This window comes from Hesperophylax consimilis, chromosome 8, assembly GCF_061612785.1.
Source record: "Hesperophylax consimilis isolate HC1 chromosome 8, BYU_Hcon_1.0, whole genome shotgun sequence".
NCBI lineage: Eukaryota > Metazoa > Arthropoda > Insecta > Trichoptera > Limnephilidae > Hesperophylax > Hesperophylax consimilis.
Window position 1 is genome coordinate 10,104,648 of NC_142843.1, and position 21,925 is coordinate 10,126,572.

Below are 21,925 nucleotides of genomic sequence, written 5' to 3' on the forward strand. Positions count from 1 at the left end.
TAACTAAACCAGGCAATTTGGCTGTCCTAAAACGGGAAAATTTCCTAGTTGGACACCCAAAGCTTCCTTAATATGTATGTAATTATTTGTATCTAATAAATAAATAAATAAATTAAGAATAAAATTGGGCTAAGAACACCTGCGGAACTCCATTTTTTATCTGTGTTTCTGAACTATAATTATTCCCAATTTTTGTTTTTTGTGTTCTGTCTTTAAGATAGTTTGAGAGCAGTTTTGAAGCCCAGTCGAGTTATTTTTTACAATTTTTGTCAATTCATATATCGCATCCTCGGTGCTTAGGTCTTTACGAAAGCCGTATTGGTTTTTCGGTAGAATTTTATATTTTTCTTAGAGTTCAATTTGATGCATTTTTCGAATATTTTTGATAGGTTTGAAACAAGAGAAATTGGTCTGTAATTGTCTAATTTATGCATATCCCCAGATTTATGAATAGGTATTATAGTGGAGATTTTAAATTGTTCTGGAAAATGACCATCTTTGAGGCATATATTAAAAATATGTTGCAATGGAGTTAAGACATGTTGTTTTATTTTTTTAATGTATCACATCACATGATAGTCCATTATTTCCCTTAGAGTTGGATGGTTTTAGGCTATCGATATATTTTTCAATTTCATTAAATGTAACAGGAGAAAAACATTCTATAGAGTTAATTGAATCGTTATTAGAATCTAATTGAGGAGATGTCTCCATATAATCATCATTAACATTAATGCCGGATGATTCGAGTACCTCGTCTACTACATTTCTGCAATGGTCGATTTGTTAGTTATAATTTATTTAACCTCATTTACAATATTTTAAGACATAATTTATTTGTTGGCATTTCATTTATAATAGTTTTTTTAGTATTACTTTTAGCATTTTCAATTTGTTCACAATAGTATTTCTTTTTGCAGTTTCGTATCAGCCTATTTAGTAAGTTTCGATACATTACATATTTTGTTTTCAGATAAGGCATTGTTCTGAGATTATTCTTTTGGCAATCCATTTGATATTTTAACATTTCTCTGTATAATTTATCTCTTTGTTTAATTGATATAATTAATCCAACTGTAATCCAAGGTTTAATTTTTTTATATTTTCTGTTAGTGACAGCTATTTTACTTTCACTTTTTAGAATATGATCTCTGAGAGTATTATAGAAATTCTCTAATGCTAAATGTGGATTTTTTATTGATATTAATTTTTTCCAGTTTCCTGACTAAAGTAAAGAGTTTAGAGTTTCATAATCAATGTCTACTTTTTCTAGAGTTTCAGAATTTCGGTTTAAAGGAGTATTTTTGAAATGGTGTCCATAAAAGGTCGGGTAATGTTGTGATATTAGTTTCGAGAAATGAAGAGATAATATTAGCCGTCTTGTGCGACTTGACAAATATGTGGTCTAAACATGCAGAGTTACTTAAGGTTACTCTTGTTAGTGAGCTAATATATGATATATATCCAGAGCTTGATAAACAATCTAGATACTCATTTTGACAATTAACATTTTTATTACTATCATTAATATTTATATCGTCGCATTAATTCGTAGACTGCGTAACTCCAAATTTTTCGAAAATACGTTTTGAATGCCATCTGGTGTTAAAATTAGACCCGCATCGACTAGTAAAACTCGAAAATTTAAAAAAAAATTAACCTTTTAGATAAACACAAATTAGGAAACTGCGTAAAATTATGGTGCCATTTTTACTCGCGAATACTTCGTAACTCCTTAATTCAGTATTGGCCGGTGAGCCGTGCATGCTTGTTGTGTTTTTGACTGAGGAAATTTATTTACGGTGTAATAGTTTTACCGTGAAATTAACTGAGATAAGTTGATTAATCAATTTTGAACATTTTATAACCTTAATTTCAATTGTGAAGTCACGAATAGTGTTTTGTATCTGTAGTCTAAACTGACGTCTTCTGCACCGTGTGACGCTCTGCCGTAGCTCTCTTGTTTTATGTGCCTCTGCGGTTGCGTTCACCGCTTTTACAGTGGTACCTGCTTATCACCACACGCCCTCCTGATGTCATCATCACTGCACAAATTGATTTAACTAACCCGGAGCCCTTCGCGTCCTACCTAATAGGTCGTTGTTCTGTGATTATCTCTTATTCAAGGTCACCATCTCTTTGCAAGTGGATCTCCTCCTGATGCATATCCGGATCCGGTTCTTCACTGTCCTCTTCAAACAAACCCAAAATATTGACGGTGGAACGTTCGGCAATTCCATCTCGTCTCTCCTCAGACACAGTCCGTTCTCTGTCAGGCATCTTCCGCGGGTCAAGCACATGTCTTGGTATGCCATCTACTTCGATGTTGTTGACTGAAGTAAGTCCTGTCACCCTTCCATGCACGATGTGCATCTCCCATCTACTGGCTTAACCGCAAGAAGATCGCCCACTTAGAACTCAGTCAATACTTTCTCTTCTATATTCACTTGCGCAGAAGGGTGTCTCCACGAGTAAGTGTGAACTATACTAGACAGCGCAATACCTCGATCATCCTGACTTTTTGCAGCCAAAGATTGTACCAAAACACTGCCTGCAGGGGATCGCTTCCACTTCTGGCTGCAGTTCTCTTTATTGTTTGATGATGTCGTTCAACTATACCGTTTCCAGCTGGTCGGTATGCCGCGCGAAATCTTTGACGAACATTCCATCTCTTACACTTATCTGTAACACTGTAGGAACAAAATGCAGTACCATTGTCCATGAGAACTACTTTGGGCGGGCCTCTTTCCCGAAATACTTCTTCCAAATGTCTGATAATCGAAGCTGCATTATCTGACTCGATTTCCCGCCACACGGCAAATCTACTTGGACCGCAATCGATAAATGTGAGTAAACATTTCCTACCGAAATGAGTAACATCAACTGCCAAGCGACTCCAGGTTGTCAAAACATTAAGATTACCCGCTTCATGGGATGATGGTAGAGGGTCAATTGTCCTGCATTGTACGCAGGAACGCACGCATCTATCGACGTCCTTTCTTCTCGCCTCGGGATCGACCAGCCAGGCAAGATGAAGCGTTCACTTTACTCCAAAGTGATGCTGAGCATGAAGAGTTTCTACGCTTAAAGCACATGTTTGCTCACCAGTTCCACTTTCAAGTCTCTCCCACCTATCTTCACACTCTGAGGAGTCTCTTTTACAACATTTCCTGTCATGGCTACTCTTTGCCCGGGTCTTGCGAACCCTAGTAAGTACATCAGTTTTATTTCTACAGAACAACAAGGGTGATCGACAATGTCAGATCAAATTCTTCTACAATCTCCTTCATCAACCCCAAGCGTCACTTAACGAGCATCTCTGACACGACTACTCCCGGTCAGTGTAGATCTCACCCAACACAAAACCGTCGCCGAATCTGTAATGATCTCCAGAGTTTGAAGATTTCACTTGAGAGTCAGATTTAATCCCTTAAGGGGCCGTTCAAGTATTATGTAAGCACTATAGGGGGGCAGGGGGGTCTTTGCTTTGCTTATTTTTGATGACATGGGGGGTGGGGGGGTCGAGATAGTGATTACGTCAGCACTGCTCAGCAGTAGTTATTTTTTTTTACACATTGGCAACCCACACATTGTCTGTTTGAAAACCGAATACATATTCGGGGATTCCCACAAATAATTAATAGGTTTAGGTACTCGCTTAAAAAACAGAATACATTAACAGAAAAATGCATATAGGTACCAATTTTTACGTAAGCATGGGAGGGGGTGGTAAGAGCTTTGCTTACTTTTGGTGACAAGGGGGAAGAGGGGGTAAATAATTGAAATAAATCTGCTTACGTAATACTTGAACGGCCCCTAAGGAAGGAAAAGTACCAGCATTTACAAGACTTAAAACAGACATTAGAAAAGGATTACCACTCCTTTTACGATAACCTTCCGCATAATTAAAATCATTAAAATGCATCTAAATAGACTGCCTCGACATACACATACATTGTTGTGTTTTATTTTGTGAATGTAAAATTCCTATCTCCCAAATTTTCCGCTAGGTTGTTCATAAAACTGTTCGCAGAAAAGTATGTATCTTTTGTAAAATACGTATCTCCATTCTCGGTTTTTATGTAAACTTCCTAACTCCGATTTGAAATAGAAAGCCTTAACTTACAAAAGTTTAATGATTGAAAATAAATTTCCAAATATATTATATGTTCGAAACATAAATAAAAAGAATGAGCCGTCTTTCATTTTTTTTCACTACGAGGTTTTTTGTGCCTCCTGTAAAATTTTACATTTGGTGGTTACACATTCTACGAATTAATGCGACGATATTAATGTCTCCTGTCAAAATGGAAAAATTAAAATTGTTTCTGTCAAGATTTCTAACAAAAGATTTTAGTTATTTTACAAATAAAATATCATTTAATGATGGGGATCTGTATATAGCTAGTATATGATATTTATAGTTGTTTTGACAGAAAGTTAGTTTTATTGCATTGGCTGACTTAAATTCAATAAATTCAGTGGCAACATTTTTCAGAGTATTATGATAGAAGACAGTGACTCCATCATGACCAGTATGCTTACAGGCAGAGGAAATTGTTGTATATTCTGGTAAGTTAAATGGAATAACATCTTTCATTTGAGTTTCAGATAAAACAATTACGCTTGGAGAAAAATCTAGGTTATTAATAAGGACACAGAGCTCATCGAAGTGTTTCCTTAAATTTCTAATATTCATGTTTAAGATCGAGAAATTAACATTTTTAAAAAGGAGATTTAGTTCATATGGGTTATTACATTTATAATTTTCATGTATATAGTTTTCTTCAGACATGTTGAAGGTTGATAGTTGTTTGCTATGTGGTTTTATTATTATTTATTCGGAGGGGATGTCTTCCGAGGTTCTTATTTGTAAGATTGGAGATGTTTCGTTTTTTCTCATCCACATTTTTCCATTTTTGCCCAAATCAATTTGTACCCAAGTCTTGACGATTTAGCTAGGTATATGTAGTAGGTGTTTAATAAATTGGTTCAGTTGTTCGTTAATATATAATGTGTTGTTTTCTTCAAAATTTATGTTTTTTGCGTATAAAATACAATTTTTTTTTTTATGTGCTATAATTATGTCTTTACTATCTTTGTTTTGTAGAGAAACTATTATGGGAGGATTTTTGTTCGGGTTTTTATTTTTGCTTCTGAAAATATTTGCCACTTTAATCTTTTCTTTATCACATTTGAATGTTTCCAGTATATTATTAAATACTTTTGTGATATTTTGATTTCCCTTAAAAGGAGCACCCTGTATTTCGACGTTGTTTTGTTTTTCATTTTGCTCCATTTTATTAATTTGTAGTTTTATTTCTTTATTTTCTGCTTGAAGTTATTTAATCAATATTATATCATATTATTTTATATAGATGTCACTTGTGACAGGTAAAAACATGATTTTTTTAAAAAACAGCACCGACTGTTGGACGTAAAAGTTTGCCTTTAAAATTAATCCGATAATTGACAGCTACACCAAAACTAAGCGCAGAAAACCATTTCAACCATATATTCTAATACCAGCTCTTAGAGGATTGGGGTTGGCAACACGGTATGACATCTACATACATAAAAATCTGCCCTGATGATGGACACTGTATTGGTGTCTGAAAAGTTGGCTAAAAAGGAGGTTGCGCAACACGGCATAAAACCCCAAAAATAAATCAGTATAATATCGGAGTATACATTTACCAAATTTTGGATTTGTGAATTTAGGATATGTGTCTGTATGTATTTTAGAAATACAAAAATACCAAAACTATTTAAAATTATACATGGAGGATACAACGGAAAGGTTAAGCATGAAGCTACTTTAGTGGGTTTACCTCAGTGAGTGTCCCCTCTCCCTCCGGTACCACAAAGTGAATGCCCCCCTGGGGGTTCTCAAGGGAGAACTCTACTCCGATGCGCAGTCCCCGCCCCTCCCCCACAAGATGCGCCGCCTCCGGGGGCACCGCAATGTGCAGCTCGCCTGAGTTGTGATCAGGGTCAATCTTCTGGGCGGCTACTAGGTGGCAGTTGGAGAACACCTCCAGCGATCGCCTGCAATTAAATAATTGAACAACATAATTTTCTTGTCTGATCAAAAGAGGGCGAACTTTTCAACATTGGAAAAAGAATCTGTTCAAACATCCAATATACTTCCGTAGTACATTATGCCAGCGTTAGCAATGTAAGCGCCCGAAAAAGTTTTTTTTTAAGCACCAGAAAAGGCAAACATTCCCGGATTATGAATAACCCAACAATATTTGAAAATCTCCTACTACAACCACAGTAAGCGGAAAATGTTGCTTGTGTTGTGATGGAGGACTTAGACAGCCGAGGAATTGAACGGACGACGCCTGGGTGGAACCCAAACGCGATGCCAACTCAGCCACTGACCGGTTGAACTTTCTATAAATATAATATGCATGTATTACACATATATAAACCTTCTGGAAGAAATTCTCTAAATGATAGTGAAAACCCTCTCAAAATCCGTTGCTTATTTTAGAAGAACTAAGAGCACAGACAGACGTGGATAGCGACTTGGTTTTATACTATTTAATGTTTTATGACATACTTTTGCAAACCATTTTTAAAAGTGTAACAAATTTACCTACCTATGCAGTAACATGAAAAGAACACATTTTTAATTTTAAACAGGTAACAACTAGTTAGATTATAACTATGCAGTGTTTATGATAGTTAGCGGCGATATACCTATGTATCTACTAATAAATAAGCTAAGCTTAATAACTCAGGTTTAAAACAGGCCCTTGCAGGAATAACATACTGGTGTTGTTAATGAGCAAAATATAGCATATAGAGTAATAAGCCGTCCCGTCCACGAGGGAAATTTGTAAGAAAAAGTGAAGTTAAGTCCAAAACTGATTATCTATTTACAAAAACCCAGGATGAGAAACTTTTAGAATCTCATAAATGAGCTTAGTACATATTACATTATACCATAGACATATTAATATGTCTGTGCATTATACGCATCTTTCCAGTTTGTACAGTACGTTCAGTCACATGAACAGAAGTTACAGGATCTTGGATATCAATGGGCTAAGTATTTTATTATGGCTGTTGTACAGTGTTCAGAGAGTCAATTAGAATTGTACAAAGCAATTTTCTTTTTACAGATTCATGACAGAAATTAAGAAATCGAAACCTCTTTCAATGATTTAGGTGCTCAATCTTGCTTGTGAAGTGTCCAGAAGTTGTTGTACAATAATTTATTTCTATATAATATTTACAGTGTTCACATAATTATTTATATTTGTACATGATATATTTCAAACTTATAACTATAATATGTTGTGTGTAAGGTAGGTTTGAGAAGGTGAAACTGTATGTGAGTAATATTGTATGTTTCGTGAACACCTCACTAGGAGAACCTGTGCTGAGGTGTTTACGTGGTTATGTATAGGTGTGACAAGTATTTATGTGTTGTAGAAGAAAGTTTTTATTTTTTATAAGTTTTAATTTTAATATTTTTTTTGGTTTTTGTAAATTAAATATTCATAAAATTTTAATGCAAATTATGCAAAGGGTTTATCCATGGCGACATTAAAATGATTATGGAGTACTGATTTCGAGACGGCATCATTTCCAGCAGCACATCAGTTAAAATAGGGAGTGAAATTCAAGAATTCCGCTTCACGCGTATATACACAAATTATTGGAATAATACTTGGTTTCATTATATATACTATTTCCATCAGGGAGATGGAAAACGTACACAGGTTCATACATTGGGTTATTTAAATAATTTATGCGTATTATTTGTTAAGTGCAACCTTTCAGCAAACATCACTTCATATTAACAAAATCAAACATGCCAAAACACAGAAATTTTTTGACTTTGATTGAAATTTTTTTTTTTAATTCAATGCATTTGTTACTATCTTCCCCAATGTCAATCGTTGTTGTTTCTTGTAGTAATTAAGTAGAAACAAAGTATTATTTGCGTGAAGCAGAATTTTAGAATTTTACAAAATAGTGTACTTAAGGCGAAATAGGTAGACTTGACCTGAACTTTGGCATTTTTGAGGCCAGTTTTAGACGTATGGACACTTTTCTAGAAAAAAACACAAATTGATTTCGAAAGATCGTTATTTTATCTAGTAAAGTAAGATGTTAAATTTTGAAAAATATTATTATTTTCATATCATAATAAAGTGTTACCGTTGGACGATGCGCAGATTTGTTGCATTTTCAAAGGTGAAGTTGTATTATACAACAAATATTTCAAATCATATAATAATAAAGTATAAACAATCAATAAATTATCCATCATAAGTATGTATAAGAAATTTGTTTTTATTTCAAATAAAATTACTAATAAATAAATCCGAGCACTTTTTTTATGACGAAAATCCCTCAATTGGACTATTTATTTTTGGTCTTACAAATTGGTATAGTTCAGATTTTTTTAGAAAAATAATTTACCAAGACATTATTGAAACATTAGAAATAATTTATGAACAAAAAATATATTCTTAAAGTATATAATAGTAATTAATTTCGATTCGCGTCAGTCTTGTGTGATCCCGGCGCAAGCCGAAATTTTATCATTCTCCGCTGCGACAGGGCGGCGAGCGGACATCTATTTCACGCCAGTCTAGTTCATAACATTTTAAAGAAATTCCTCGCTTAAAAATGGGGAGGAAAATACCCTTGGAAAAAAGTTTTATTAGAAAGCACAAATTACGACATCAAAAACGTACGTGGGAGATATATTTTCAGAAAAAACAAGGTTAGTTATATTTTATTATCCGTGTACATTGTACGTACTTATATGCTACAGGGTCGTCCGAAAGAATCAGTCAGAATAAGCACATATTTTTTATAACATTTGGCGATAATTTTGTGTTGTTTAATTTCCAGGGAAAAGAATCAACTATGGACAGGAGTTTATGTCTCTCATCGATGTTTCATGTATAAGTGTTAAAACTTATGCCAAAGTACGTGAAACTGTTTGTGATTGGTAGTCAAAAAGTGCCACGAACCAAATGAATTTCGATCCGTGATGTGCGATTCAAATCATTTTTTTGTTCATAATTTCTATTTTATTGTCCAATTCACTATTACATTACTATTACATTGGTATAATTCAACATATTTAATATTTTTTGTGTTACTTTTTGTCAGTTTCATAATGTCATATTGTGAATTGAGCTTCTTGTTTTAGGAAAAAAGACAAGGTTATTTTTGACATACTAACTCAGGGCTTCCCTAACTGTGAGTCGCGACGCCCCGGGGCGCCGCGGGATCATCCCAGGGGCGCACAGTGGGCTGAAAATCGCCTTTCATAGACATAGGGACTTGAATTTTCAAGGGTATTTTTTTTTGCTAGAAATGGATTCTGCTGATCATTACTATGCTATAAAATGTCGTACGAAGAAATTGCGTGTACAAATGAAGGAGTTATAATTTTTTTAAGAAAAATTTGTATGGCGCTGACATTAAAAATGAGGCTATCTCTGGAATCATAAGGTTGGCCGTTCTATCTTTACACACAGATAATACTACTATGTATTTGTATTTTTTTGACATACTTCATATTGTGGCGCAAGGTGCGATTTTTTTTTTAAAAATTCTAAAGTTGAAAAAAAATCTTTTTTTTGTTGATGAATCATTTTAATGCTTAAATGCTTTACATATGAGTATGCTTTGTCTAGTTTACAATATTTTATTTACACTGCAAGCCAAAACACTGTGCACAGTGGGCTGTCCCAAAAATATGGTTACTTCCCAAGGGCGTCACAGTTGAAAAAAGTTTGGGAAGCCCTGTACTAGCCTATGATTTTTCAATCTAAATTTACCTTGTGAATTTAATAACATTTCGAAAATTAGACGAGTCAGGTCGCTCCGTTAATCATGAAAACAAATACATAAAAGCGATACAATATTATGCAATCGCATAACTACATATGTAGGTAGGTACCGTAGAAAATAGTTGGAAATAAAACCTAGTTTTAATATATATACTATACTTCAGTTGTAAGGAATAAACCCAATTTTCAATGTCATATGTATCAAATGAGTCGTGTAATTTCTATACCCGCTATATCAACTTTCATTGATTTGGAGAAAACCGCAAAAAACTGTCACATCTCTAGCGTACATAAGTAAATGCATTACAATTTTTTATATAATGAATTGGAGTAATAAAATTTCGAAAAGCATTTATTTTTCTATATATGTCTAGCAATAATTAAGTAATTTCGATAAATAAAATGGATATAGCGGATTTTGATACTCACTTCGTGATTTTGAAAGTCAACTGAGCCGACATGGCGGGTTTAGAAACTCACGCGTGGATCATTTTGACACACGAGCGTGGCGTCAGAGCGGCGGCCATATTGTATTTTGGCAAAATAACTGCTTGCGATTCGTTGAATCCGATATAGCGGGTTTTGATAGTAACTTTCTGTATGATATAGCGGATTTGGTTTCTCACTCGCAATTTTAACATGGTTTTTGGTCGCGATAAGGAGGGTTTTGAAACTCAATTTTAGGCTCCTCTTGTTGCTCGCAAAAATGTGAACAAGATGTCATACTCAGATCATTTTGTCAAAAAATCGGATATAGCGGGTATAGAAATTATAGGATTCAAATCATGTAATACTTTAAAGATAAGTATTAGAAATAAAACTTACCGGTAATACTTTTCGGACAAACGAATAAATATGTAAAACAAAAGATTTTTACCCACCTTTGGAAAACCTATGTAAAATAAATTTTTCAAAAACAAATTAAACAAATATTTGAATTTTTTTTTAAATGTATATACCTACCTACATATTTTATATCTACCATGTCAACGTACTGCATTTATATTTATTTATGTTTACGCATTCCGACGTATAATTTACAAATATGTATGTAACTACTTATTAGGAAGAAAGCTACAACCGAGAATTAAACAACAATAATTGTTATTTCATCGGAAACATGCTGTAGTTTTCGTCAGCCGCGAGGATGTACGGGTCACAATGGAATGAATTCGGTATTTCTGTCTCGTTCTAAAAAAACGTCCGATCGCGAGACCGCCTTTTAACAAAATTTGAATTCTCGTCCGCTGGTTAAGACGCCTTAAAAACTCCATTATAAAAATATGACATTAATAATTAAAAACATGGTGAAAATCAATGATATTACAAACATATAGACTTGTTTTGTCTCACAAAATTAAGATAAAATGTGGCAAGTAAGACTCTTATGTTTCCAGTTAATTCTTAATTCAAACATTGTTCATGTACGACAAAGACAGACATTAAAAAAATATTTGTGTATGAACTAAATAAACGGTACCGGGTGGCATTTTCGTATTCAAAAGTTGAACACTACTTCGAGGCCAAATAGACTATAGGTCTAGTCGCCCGACAGATTTTGAGGTGTCAAGTGATTAAGTCAGTGCCGTGCCACAATAGAGCAATGAGAGTTTGCAAATGGCAGTGATTGTTGTCGATTTTAACTGCTGATTTGTGTGTGGTTTTACTACAAGCATATAAACAAACTGAGTGATTAGACTGTTTTAAACATTGAAGTTTACTTAGCAACGACACTGACTTCGCATTTTGGCCGTTGTGCACCCAGACCTGTACTGTAGTCGGCCATGCATTTTCTCGATGACGCATAGAATCTTTGGGTGGGAAAGAAATGTATTATTTATAGTAATTTGCATGTGCCTACAAATTAAATGTTATTCTTTGGCATTTAAAAGTTTTTGCCCAGTGATGAAAATATTTTCTCATCACACGAGGGTATTTTGAAACTTTTTTAATGAGATTAGAGGTAGAATACAACCATACACGACGCGTGGCAGTTTAATATTAAAGTACTACCAATGACATACTTTTTGTTTGCCACTTTCTACAATGCGTTTTTATATATATACATATATATTGTAACGTCATTGGCGAAAATAGCATTGATAATTTATTATTATTACTGTGCAATAATATTTTCGCTTATAAAGAGCCAGATTTAACAATAATTTTGATTTAATAGATTTACTTACGTCGAGGTGTTCGATTGACAAATGTCCAAGAATGGGTCACAGTACTGGAAATTGCATTCATATTGATCATTTAAGCAAACTCTGTAAATCCTGCACTGCTTAGCATTTAGTCTGATGTACCTCAAATTGTCACGGAGTGGGACTATAGTCAGTTCTACAAAACCCTAAAAAAACCCAATAAATTATAGTTAGTATAAATAATGAATGAAGAAACTTGACCAAAACAAATATTTTATTATTACATACAATAATACTTCTCCTTTCGAAGCTTATTCCAGTTAAACTGAGGATTTGATGAGCTGTAAAAATAGAAATATAAAGTTAGTTTCATCTGTCAACTTCTGATTTACAATGATAATTCCACAATTTAAAGAACACTTATAATTTAAAAGGCCGACAATTGTCAGCCGTTCTTTCTTTCTTCATTGTAAATTTGTGTTTGATCAACTTTACGCTAGGACAATGTTTACAAAATCATGATTTTTTTAGTTCTTTCTGACACTCACACTCAAATGCCAAACGGTAAAACCATAGCAAAACAGTAAACATTTTCCATAGATGAGGCGGTCAGTGTTGCCATTGTTGCCAACTCGATTTTTAAACCATGGACCTAAAAAGCCCTGGACAGTAGTGATGGACAGGTTTGAAACATTTACATGATCGAAATATTTTGATTGAAACATCGAGTGATTAATTGATTTAATTACTCGGAGTTCAGCGGGAGCAGTAGCTGCGGACAGAGACTGCGTTTTTTCTTATCGGAGGGGGGAGGGGGTATGTAAATATGGTTCATTCGTATTACAACATTTTGGTAGGTAAGTATTTCATTCATTTACAATAAATGGGCTAGATCAATGTTTTTACACTTGCAATGATATGTTTATTGTTTACTCTTTATGCCCACTTTCTTAGTCTACGAATTTGAATACTTGTACTTGCCTGAAAACATTCTTCGGTAGAAGAAATAATACAATATTTCATCCCCACGGACATAAAAACCTGGACGCTGAACAAAAACCAAAAATAAAATTAATATATCGGCCTGATTTGGTTTCTCAAAACAATTCCTTACATAACTTTAAAATAGGTGTCAACCCTAGATTCTTCATAGTTTTTTAGGTTTTTCACAAAAAATTAAATCAAGAAGTCAATTTAATTTTATTAATAACCTTCCCAACTTATTATAAGTCAGAATGCCATTTTTTATCTAAATGTGCGGGCGTCGTAAATCTCGACCTTACTAAAAATGATTTTTTTTATTTTTTTTTTATATTAACTCCACACGGCCCTGAAGAAAATAATTTCCCTTTAAATTTAAATTATTTACATACTCGTAGCTTCTTCGGTTGTTAGATGATATGAAAATGTGAGTCTGGAAACTAGGCGGAAAGCAAGTCTAGCTATTATGTCTTTCAAAATTTGGAAAAATTTTATCGATAGCCCATTCCTCTTGGGATGCTATGATTTATATGTACCAAGCCACTACAGCCGAAGTCGATACCATGACTTATTCAGAGTACCAAAAGGCAAAACCGACATCCTGGCAATGCATAGCATGACGAGGGGAGTGGTGCTGTTGAACGAACTAGCAAAGAATTTGGATGTAAGTGACTGTTCTCTAAATGACCTAAAACAATTATTGAAGAGTCACTTAGCTAAATGCTGATATGATGTAAAATTGTACTGTAACTTGAATGAATGTTCTGTTGTACAAAAAAAAAAAAAAATCATAATTAAACAGCTAATATCTAAGACCTAACATTACCAACATAACACAATTACCAAACAATAATTACGTACTCCCAAGTGCTTATCAAATCATATTAGGTAGTACGTAATGCAATGCACCCGCGGGAAGAATATCTCGTTTGTCACAATCGATAATTCATCGATTGTGCCTAACGCTACTAGATAGAGCATTGGTGCGAATTTCTATGAATGGCATGAAAGCCAAATCCATGGACCTAAAAAACCCCGGACAGAACATTGATGCATTTTTGTATGAATGTCATTGAAGCCAAATCTAGGGTGAGGGGAAATTGCCTGGCATCTTGTACGACTACTTTTGAACTGATTTGTATTCAAAGTGGTGCATAATGAACTATTGATATTTTATTTTTGTGTTGTTAATACAGTTATTTCGGCTTATGATTTTTTTGAGTATTTGATGACACAAGGAATGGGATCTTCCCCCTCACCCCGCGGCTTCAAATTGTTGTCGAATTTCTCCGTCTAGGGCTTGTTTGGTCCATATTTTAAACTAACTAGAGATGTCACACCACTCGGAGGACTTGGAGTTCAGCAGGCGCAATAGATGCAGTCACAGACAGCATTTTTTGTCTCGGGGGAAGATTGTTTTAGGGAAAAGGGAAACTACCAAAAAAACTAGGGAAATTCTCAAATGTTGACTACACAAGGTAATAATTCTGGGGAAAAATCAAAATAATCTGGGTAATTTCGAAATTATTCTGGGGAATTTTTCCTCTGAAATTTAATAATAATATTATATTATACAGGCATTGGTACTTTTGTACTGCAGCGATAAGTAGATAGGTGTCAATACTCATTTGCAAACTGACGAGAGTCGGAAGAAAAAGTCGGACGTGCATTTCAGTTTCAGTAGAGTATGCACCGAGCGCCTTCAGACAATCAGATCGGTAATAAAATTGGCCATGCCCTATCTTCTTTGGCCGTTCGATCCAATAGTCGGATCGGATGTGAACAGACTGTTTCAACAGATGTATGACGCAAAGGCCTTATCGAAGGTCTTCATCAGACTATCGGATGGAAAAATTGGACATGTATTCCTGGCCTTAATCCTAAATAAGTCATGCAGAATCAGTTGATTGTTTCTTTACAGTGAGCAATCCTTTGGTGTTTTTGGACATTGAAATGACGAGCTCCCACGACACAGTGGGCCGACATATCTGATAACTAATTGGATATGCCAGCGCTTAATGGACACAAATTTTTCACATCAAATAGATACGGGCTTGAGCAGTTAAAAAATAGAAATAAAACAAGAAACCAAGTGGCATTACATATTATTATTTCAAAAAAGGCAAAAAATGTGCAATTTTAGGTAATATAAAAATTTTCATAGTTCAAAGCATACACATATGTATATATGTAATATATATCTTACAAAATGACTAGTAATAAAATGTTACAAAATATTATTATGAATAGAGACCATTTGCAACATTGCAATCAAATTCTATTCATTTACAACAAAATAATATAAAGCTCAATTTCTTTTTCCTGGTAAGCTGATGTTAGAGACCGTATAATTTATTGTTAATGTGACCTAATCCGTTTACCCACCATAACTCTTTCTAACTAAACCGTGTAAGCATCCTTGTTATCGTCACACAATTTACTTGTATTTTATAAAAAATTCTTTTTGACTCTAAAAAGCATTTTCTTTAAAATTTTAGTAGTCTTCTACAAATATATTTCATACGATTTTCTTTCGTTCTTTGGTTGCGAAAATTTATTTTTTTCAAATAGATTCTTATCATAAGAAGTAAGTGGAGTTCAGTAAAAAGTGTATTATTCTACAATATTATTAATGTATGCTAACCGAAACTACGTACAAGAAAAAATCCAATTAATTTAGAAGTACAGATATCATACAGAGATAATTTATTAAAAATCCATCAGTCTATACAATTATGAAGCTTCTTGTGAAGCGTGAATCCTATTTGAAAAAACTTCATAATTCTCAGGCACATCATCCAATTATTTTTTTATGACTAGCACAATTTATTTGATACACCTACATTATATTTCTCAACCTTTAGTATAAGGCCCAGTTGTTTTGCAGAAATTCACGTGTGACAAAGTCATCAAATGGCCATTTAGCGCCATTTTGTTTTTTTGACAGTTGAAAGTTTTCCCTCAAATGTCGATTCCAAGTCCGTTTCAGTTTTAGAACAAAGCTTATTACAATTTGATATTAAGAGGAAGCTACAAGATGTGTATATTCTTGGTATACCTTATATTGTAGGTAATAGGCATTAAAATCCCTTGACAAATGGAGTCTAGAAACGTTTGATTTCAACCACAAAACTAGTTTTTATTTTATTTTTTTTAGTTTTTATTTATTTTGTAAATAATTTTATAAGAAAGCAAAAAAGTTAATCAAGTGAAACTTAGCTATAATACTGTATTTTTTAAAGTTGTTTCCTTTACGCGTTCATACATTTGTATTGAAAAATAATTTTTTTAGTAGTTTACATTTATATTTTTTATTGAGTAATTTATTTTTTTACTAGTATTTTCGAAATTATAGGAAAACTTTCAATTTATCTAAAGCATATTTTTTGGTATTCATAATGTACACCAATTCGTTATAAAGATTAATCAAAATAGTGATTTGGCATTAAGCTTCGCCTTAAGCAGAAACGCACATAGAATCAGCGTTTAATGGGGATCTTTGACCAACAACTGGGCCTAAAAACAAATATAGAACAGGGGACCTACTCACAGAATCCACTAATGTATTATGGATTTATTTTATTACACTTGTGGGTAAGTAGGTACTTTATTTATTTGTTATTGAACAAACAGCGGTAACGATTTTTAGCGAATTGTCACTCTGTTCCAATTACAAAAAAAAACAATGGAATAACAAGAAAATTATAGATATATTATGCACAAGGCCTTTTAGTGCAATAAGTATTATTTGAACGTTGATAAGTTTCAAATTAATATTTTCCAGTTAGGTGCCAAGAAGTATAAAAAGTATGCTAAATATTTTTAGGCGATTACAATATTACGAACTTTACAAATATTTTATTAACAAGTCAACAACTTCTAAATAACAATTCAATGCGTAATAACGTGGTGAACATTTTACGTGAACTAAAATCAACCCACAAAAATTACTTGCACAATGGCTGATTGAGGGAGTGGTTCATAAACAGTGAATATGGATGCAATAAAAATGGTGATGGATATACAGTAAAATGTATTATATAAATATACCACAGTAAAAATATGTGAGAATCTCCTGTCTATAACTAAATTCCTACTGGAGTATAAAATAATACTGTTTTAGTTTTTAAATAAATACATAAAAAAGGAATGTTAGAACATCAATCAATATAAGCACAACATAAACTTTAACTGGAAAATAAAATATTGTACAAGTGCACAAACTTCGAGAGGTGAAAAAAAAAAACTTTTTTCGAAATTCCAACGAAATATGTTCATACGAAATTCATTGAATGGAAAAAAATGGATTTTTGAAAAAACGTTATTTATTCTTTTTACATCTACCATCATGTAGAATCACCTCCCGAAGTTAGTGCACTTTACCCCGGACACTCTGTATTCAGAAATGCATTGAGATAACATTTTTCTTGACTAATTTTTAATGGATGATTTCTTACCATAGTAACGACATTGTGACATTCAAAATACATTTTAAAAAGTTGGAGCAATAATTATTAGTAATCTGAACTATAGTAAATTTACCATCTAATAGTAGAATAAACACATTAATAAATATTTTAAATGGAATAAAAACTCGAGAGAAACACTCGATAGAAGTATCAAAGATTCATAATATTGGATCACATCTAGATATCAAAAACCTTTATTAAAAAAAAATTACATTCAAATACATTAAAATCTCACAAATGTCATTTTTCACACAAATATAATAATAGGTACTATTTGGTGTTAAGTTAATTTAATTTTAAAAATCACACTGCTGATGGTTTAATTTATAAAAATGAGTTATTGATTTAATAATTACTAGCTGACGTGTATCCGGAATTGCTCAGCTTTTCTCTCCTTTCAATAAATATAATATCCATGTATTATATATAAACCTTCCGGAAGAAACTTTCAAAATGATGGTGTAAACCCTATCAAACTCCGTTGCATAGTTTAGGAGAAATAAGCGCACAAACAGACAGACGCGAATAGTGACTATTTTATACTATTTTATTAAAGTACTGTCACGATTACGAATTTGCTAAAACTTTATCAGGAAACGGCATGTAATCTCGTTTTTATTTCATTATGATTTCAGATGTTCAAGAACGTTCCAGACTATTCCCGAAAATTCCAGAATGTTCCAGGATGTTCTGGAATGTTGTGGAATGCTCTAGAATGTTCTGGACAGTTCTAGAAATTTCTAGAGGGCGAAACTTCCAGTCCTTCTTCAAGGATGGGGGAAAGAGGGCTACCAGACCATATAACTCTCTTGATCGTACCGGGACTCGTACATTGTACACTTACTTTTATAATATATATTGATTGATATTATTTTCTTTAAATAAGAGATCACAAGACGTCGGGGAAGGAGTAGTGTAGTTTGGGGTCATACACAACTAAGGCCATTTTAAGCAATATTTCATATCTGAAAAGGTGGTCTTTTACAAGTTTAAAATTGGACTTATTTTCCACTCTGGCGACGGGTACGCAGATCTCAATAATTATAATAATTGTCAATGCAGTAACATTATTTTAAAGTTCACATTTCATGAAAGGATCACCCCCTATTCAAGCACCGACTTCTCAAAAAATGTCACATCGTTTGTGCTCACTTATTGTTTCAATGTTGCCGCATGTTAAATAAACTTATGAAATATTCAATGTATTATGATTTTACTACAGTACTCTCCCACTAATCCGTCACCCCATAAACTGGGCAAGTGTCAAATTAGTGAAAGCGGAGGATTATAGTGCATACATACAAAATATTTAAATTTTAAACTTGTACTTGTACGAGATTGTGAGAAGACTCAATTTTGTAAACTTATTCAAGCAAGGCAGAATAGAACGAACAACGAACACCAAGGGTTGCTAGAATACACAGAGGAACGGAAATGTTCTAAAATAACAATAAAGAACCCTGGTGTCTGCTAAAATTACCAGCTGGTATAGCTGGTATCCGGCGATATAGTAATTAAGCCTGGTGCTCGAAACTAGGCAAGCGACGGACTACTCAATTTGTCATACAAATACTGGAGAATTATACAGCTTGATTTTGTGCTGTCAACTAGTCAAAATAACAGCGGATTACAGTAATTGTTGGATAATCGAGCAGTGGACTACAGAGAGAGAATACTGTATTACAATTTAATACATAATACAAAACTATTGAATGGTAAATTTACAGGTGTTGGCTGAATGATCAAATTAATTAATTTGATCAACAAGAATATATTTAAAATTAAAACAATACAGTCCAACCTTACTCAAAGCAACAAACTGACACGAATAAACTGCTTTGACTATACAACTCCTAAAACAATACTTAACAAAGAAAGCCACCTTTAAAAAGGTATATCACAGAATAAATAAAAATAAAATTAAAAATTTGGTAAGGCTGTAGGAAAAATAAAACAGAGATCATTGCTGAAACAGTACTTTCCTCAGCATATCAGTTATACATAATAATAAAAAAAAACAATTTTAAGCTTAATTTGAACCTCGCTTGTACATATATACATAATGTATATACATTTTGTGATTCTAATGCATTGTAACCGCATGTTACATAGCATTACTGTAATCACAGATTATCTCTGACGTAAAAAATATGTAAATCTTATCAGTTAAATTTTTCTCTTCATACAAAGATTTCTTTTGTTAACTGTTTGTGTTAAAAATTAAACATTAAAATTTGTTTGTTTTTTTTTTTATAAATAAAATCATCTCATTGAACTGTGCCTATTTTGTTTAACCAATAAAACAAATTATTGCTTTTATTTTCGGTAAAACTTTACTAACAGCAATCACCAAATGAATCGTTACGCATTTCATAAATTATTATTCACAAATGTACAAAAACAACAATACTCAGAAACAATGCTAACTTTAGAAAAAAATATTATGTATCATGATTGCGAGATCATGTGTTAATTACAAAAATGGAATTGAATGGATTGAGTGTGTTAATTACAAAAATGGAAAATTTTATATCATTAGTTTGCAAGTAAGTACCAACTTCATGGCGAAAGTTATATTAGTTTGCAAGTAAGTACCAACTTCATGGCGAATGTTATATTAGTTTGCAAGAAAGTACCAACTTCATGGCGAATGTTATATTAGTTTGCAAGAAAGTACCAACAAAGGGCAAATTTTAAATCATTATGTAGATTGCAAGTACATAAGTACCAACATAATATGTATATATTTTTGGCAATGTTATATCATTAGTTTGCAAGTATCAACATTTGCCAAATTTTAATGTTATATCATTAGTTTGCAAGCATGCAAGTGCCAACATTCAAAGACATCATAGTAGAAAAGTGAAAACAGTATTCATTAGATAAATTTACCAGGCGTGTTTTTGAAGCAAAGTCAAAAAATGACCAGTTTCCGGTCGGTATTCAATACTTTCCGGAGAATTATGTCGCAGTGGGGAGTCTGTCTCCCGTGTACATTATTTAGATTTTAGTAATTTGCATATTGAAGTTTATGACTCTCTTGATTGTGAATAGTAGAAGTTGACGGCTCGGTTGGCATCGCAGTCCGCCGCCAGGGCTATGCGGTTGAGCTCGTCCAGCGGAACGTGTGGCCCCAGCACGTCTCGCAAGTGAGCCAGACAGTCGTTAAGACGCGTTCTATCGATGGATATCTCCTCAACACTGCTGCATTCCGAGTTGGAGCCCTACAGAAGAAACAATTTAGATTGAGAGTTATCAACTAAAATTATTTATTTATAACTGATTTCAAGCTATTTTTGTAAGTTTCATGTAACCCGGAAACACTTAAATAACAATGAGAATACATATGGACAAAATTTGAAAAACATGCTTAGGGGCCGTTCAAGTATTATGTAAGCACTATAGGGGGGCAGGGGGGTCTTTGCTTTGCTTATTTTTGATGACATGGGGGGGTCGAGATAGTGATTACGTCAGCACTGCTCAGCAGTAGTTATTTTTTTTACACATTGGCAACCCACACATTGTCTATGTTTGAAAACCGAATACATATTCGGGGATTCCCACAAATAATTAATACGTTTAGGTACTCGCTTAAAAAACAGAATACATTAACAGAAAAATGCATATAGGTACCAATATTTACGCAAGCATGGGAGGGGGGGGGTAAGAGATTTGCTTACTTTTGGTGACAAGGGGGAAGAGGGGGTAAATAATTGTAATAAATCTGCTTACGTAATACTTGAACGGCCCCTTAGCAATAAAATTACGTAATGATGGCTTTGGGTTAAATATTGTATCTCCATAAATCATAGTAATGAGAAAACTGAAATTGAAAGCTTTTTAAACCTTGGAAAATTAGATTTTGTGTTTTTTTTTTTTTTTTTTTTTTTTTTTTTTATTTAGGAGAAAAAACAGATACAGATATCAATTGACAAGAATATACAAAACATCAACTAGAGAATTTACCTGCATCCAAACTATTTCTCACGAATTAACTTAAACAGCAGTTAAAAACATTTACAAATATTTTGACTTATAAATAGGGGAAAAATATATACATAAGAATATTATTTTACAATAGAGATATGAAAGAAATGCGCAATATCCTTATAAGAATTTACAAATTATTTTTGAAAAAATTTAGAGAGTAAAACAAAAAAAAAAAAAAAAAATATATATATATATATAAATAGATAAACAATGTTAAACAGAAATTAAAAAATATATACATATTTAAACAAGTATGTCTAAGTTTTTTACTGTGAACTTTGTAGGAAAACAGTCTTCATTTTTCTACTAAAAGTAGTGCGTGTATCAAAGAATAAGTCAGAGTCCTTGAGGTTTTGGTTCTGATTAAGTGATTCGCACATTCTTCTGATTGGATCCCTGACACCAGCATTTGTACGCGTCCTGCTAATGTGGAATAAGTCGTTAAGCCTTGTTACTCTGGGTGGTACTTTGAAGTTTATTAATTTCAGTAAGTCGGGACAGTCAATAA

At 33.1% G+C, this 21,925-nt stretch overlaps 2 protein-coding genes across 2 annotated transcripts in view; both read right to left on the reverse strand.

Annotated features, from left to right (window-relative positions):
- Taf2 (TATA-box binding protein associated factor 2) overlaps positions 1-12,535 on the reverse strand; it is a 43,178-nt gene extending 30,643 nt beyond the window's left edge. Inside the window, exons 1-4 of the mRNA XM_089634437.1 lie at positions 12,401-12,535; positions 12,266-12,319; positions 12,020-12,183; positions 5,832-6,048 (exon numbers count right to left, since the gene is read on the reverse strand). Of these exons, the coding sequence (XP_089490563.1) occupies positions 5,832-6,048; positions 12,020-12,183; positions 12,266-12,319; positions 12,401-12,445 (480 nt within the window). The 5' untranslated portion in view covers positions 12,446-12,535. The remainder of the gene's footprint in view (positions 1-5,831; positions 6,049-12,019; positions 12,184-12,265; positions 12,320-12,400) is intronic.
- Positions 12,536-15,056: 2,521 nt separating this feature from the next.
- LOC149421551 (uncharacterized) overlaps positions 15,057-21,925 on the reverse strand; it is a 42,013-nt gene continuing 35,144 nt past the window's right edge. Inside the window, exon 15 of the mRNA XM_089634863.1 lies at positions 15,057-20,651. Within this exon, the coding sequence (XP_089490989.1) occupies positions 20,457-20,651 (195 nt within the window). The 3' untranslated portion in view covers positions 15,057-20,456. The remainder of the gene's footprint in view (positions 20,652-21,925) is intronic.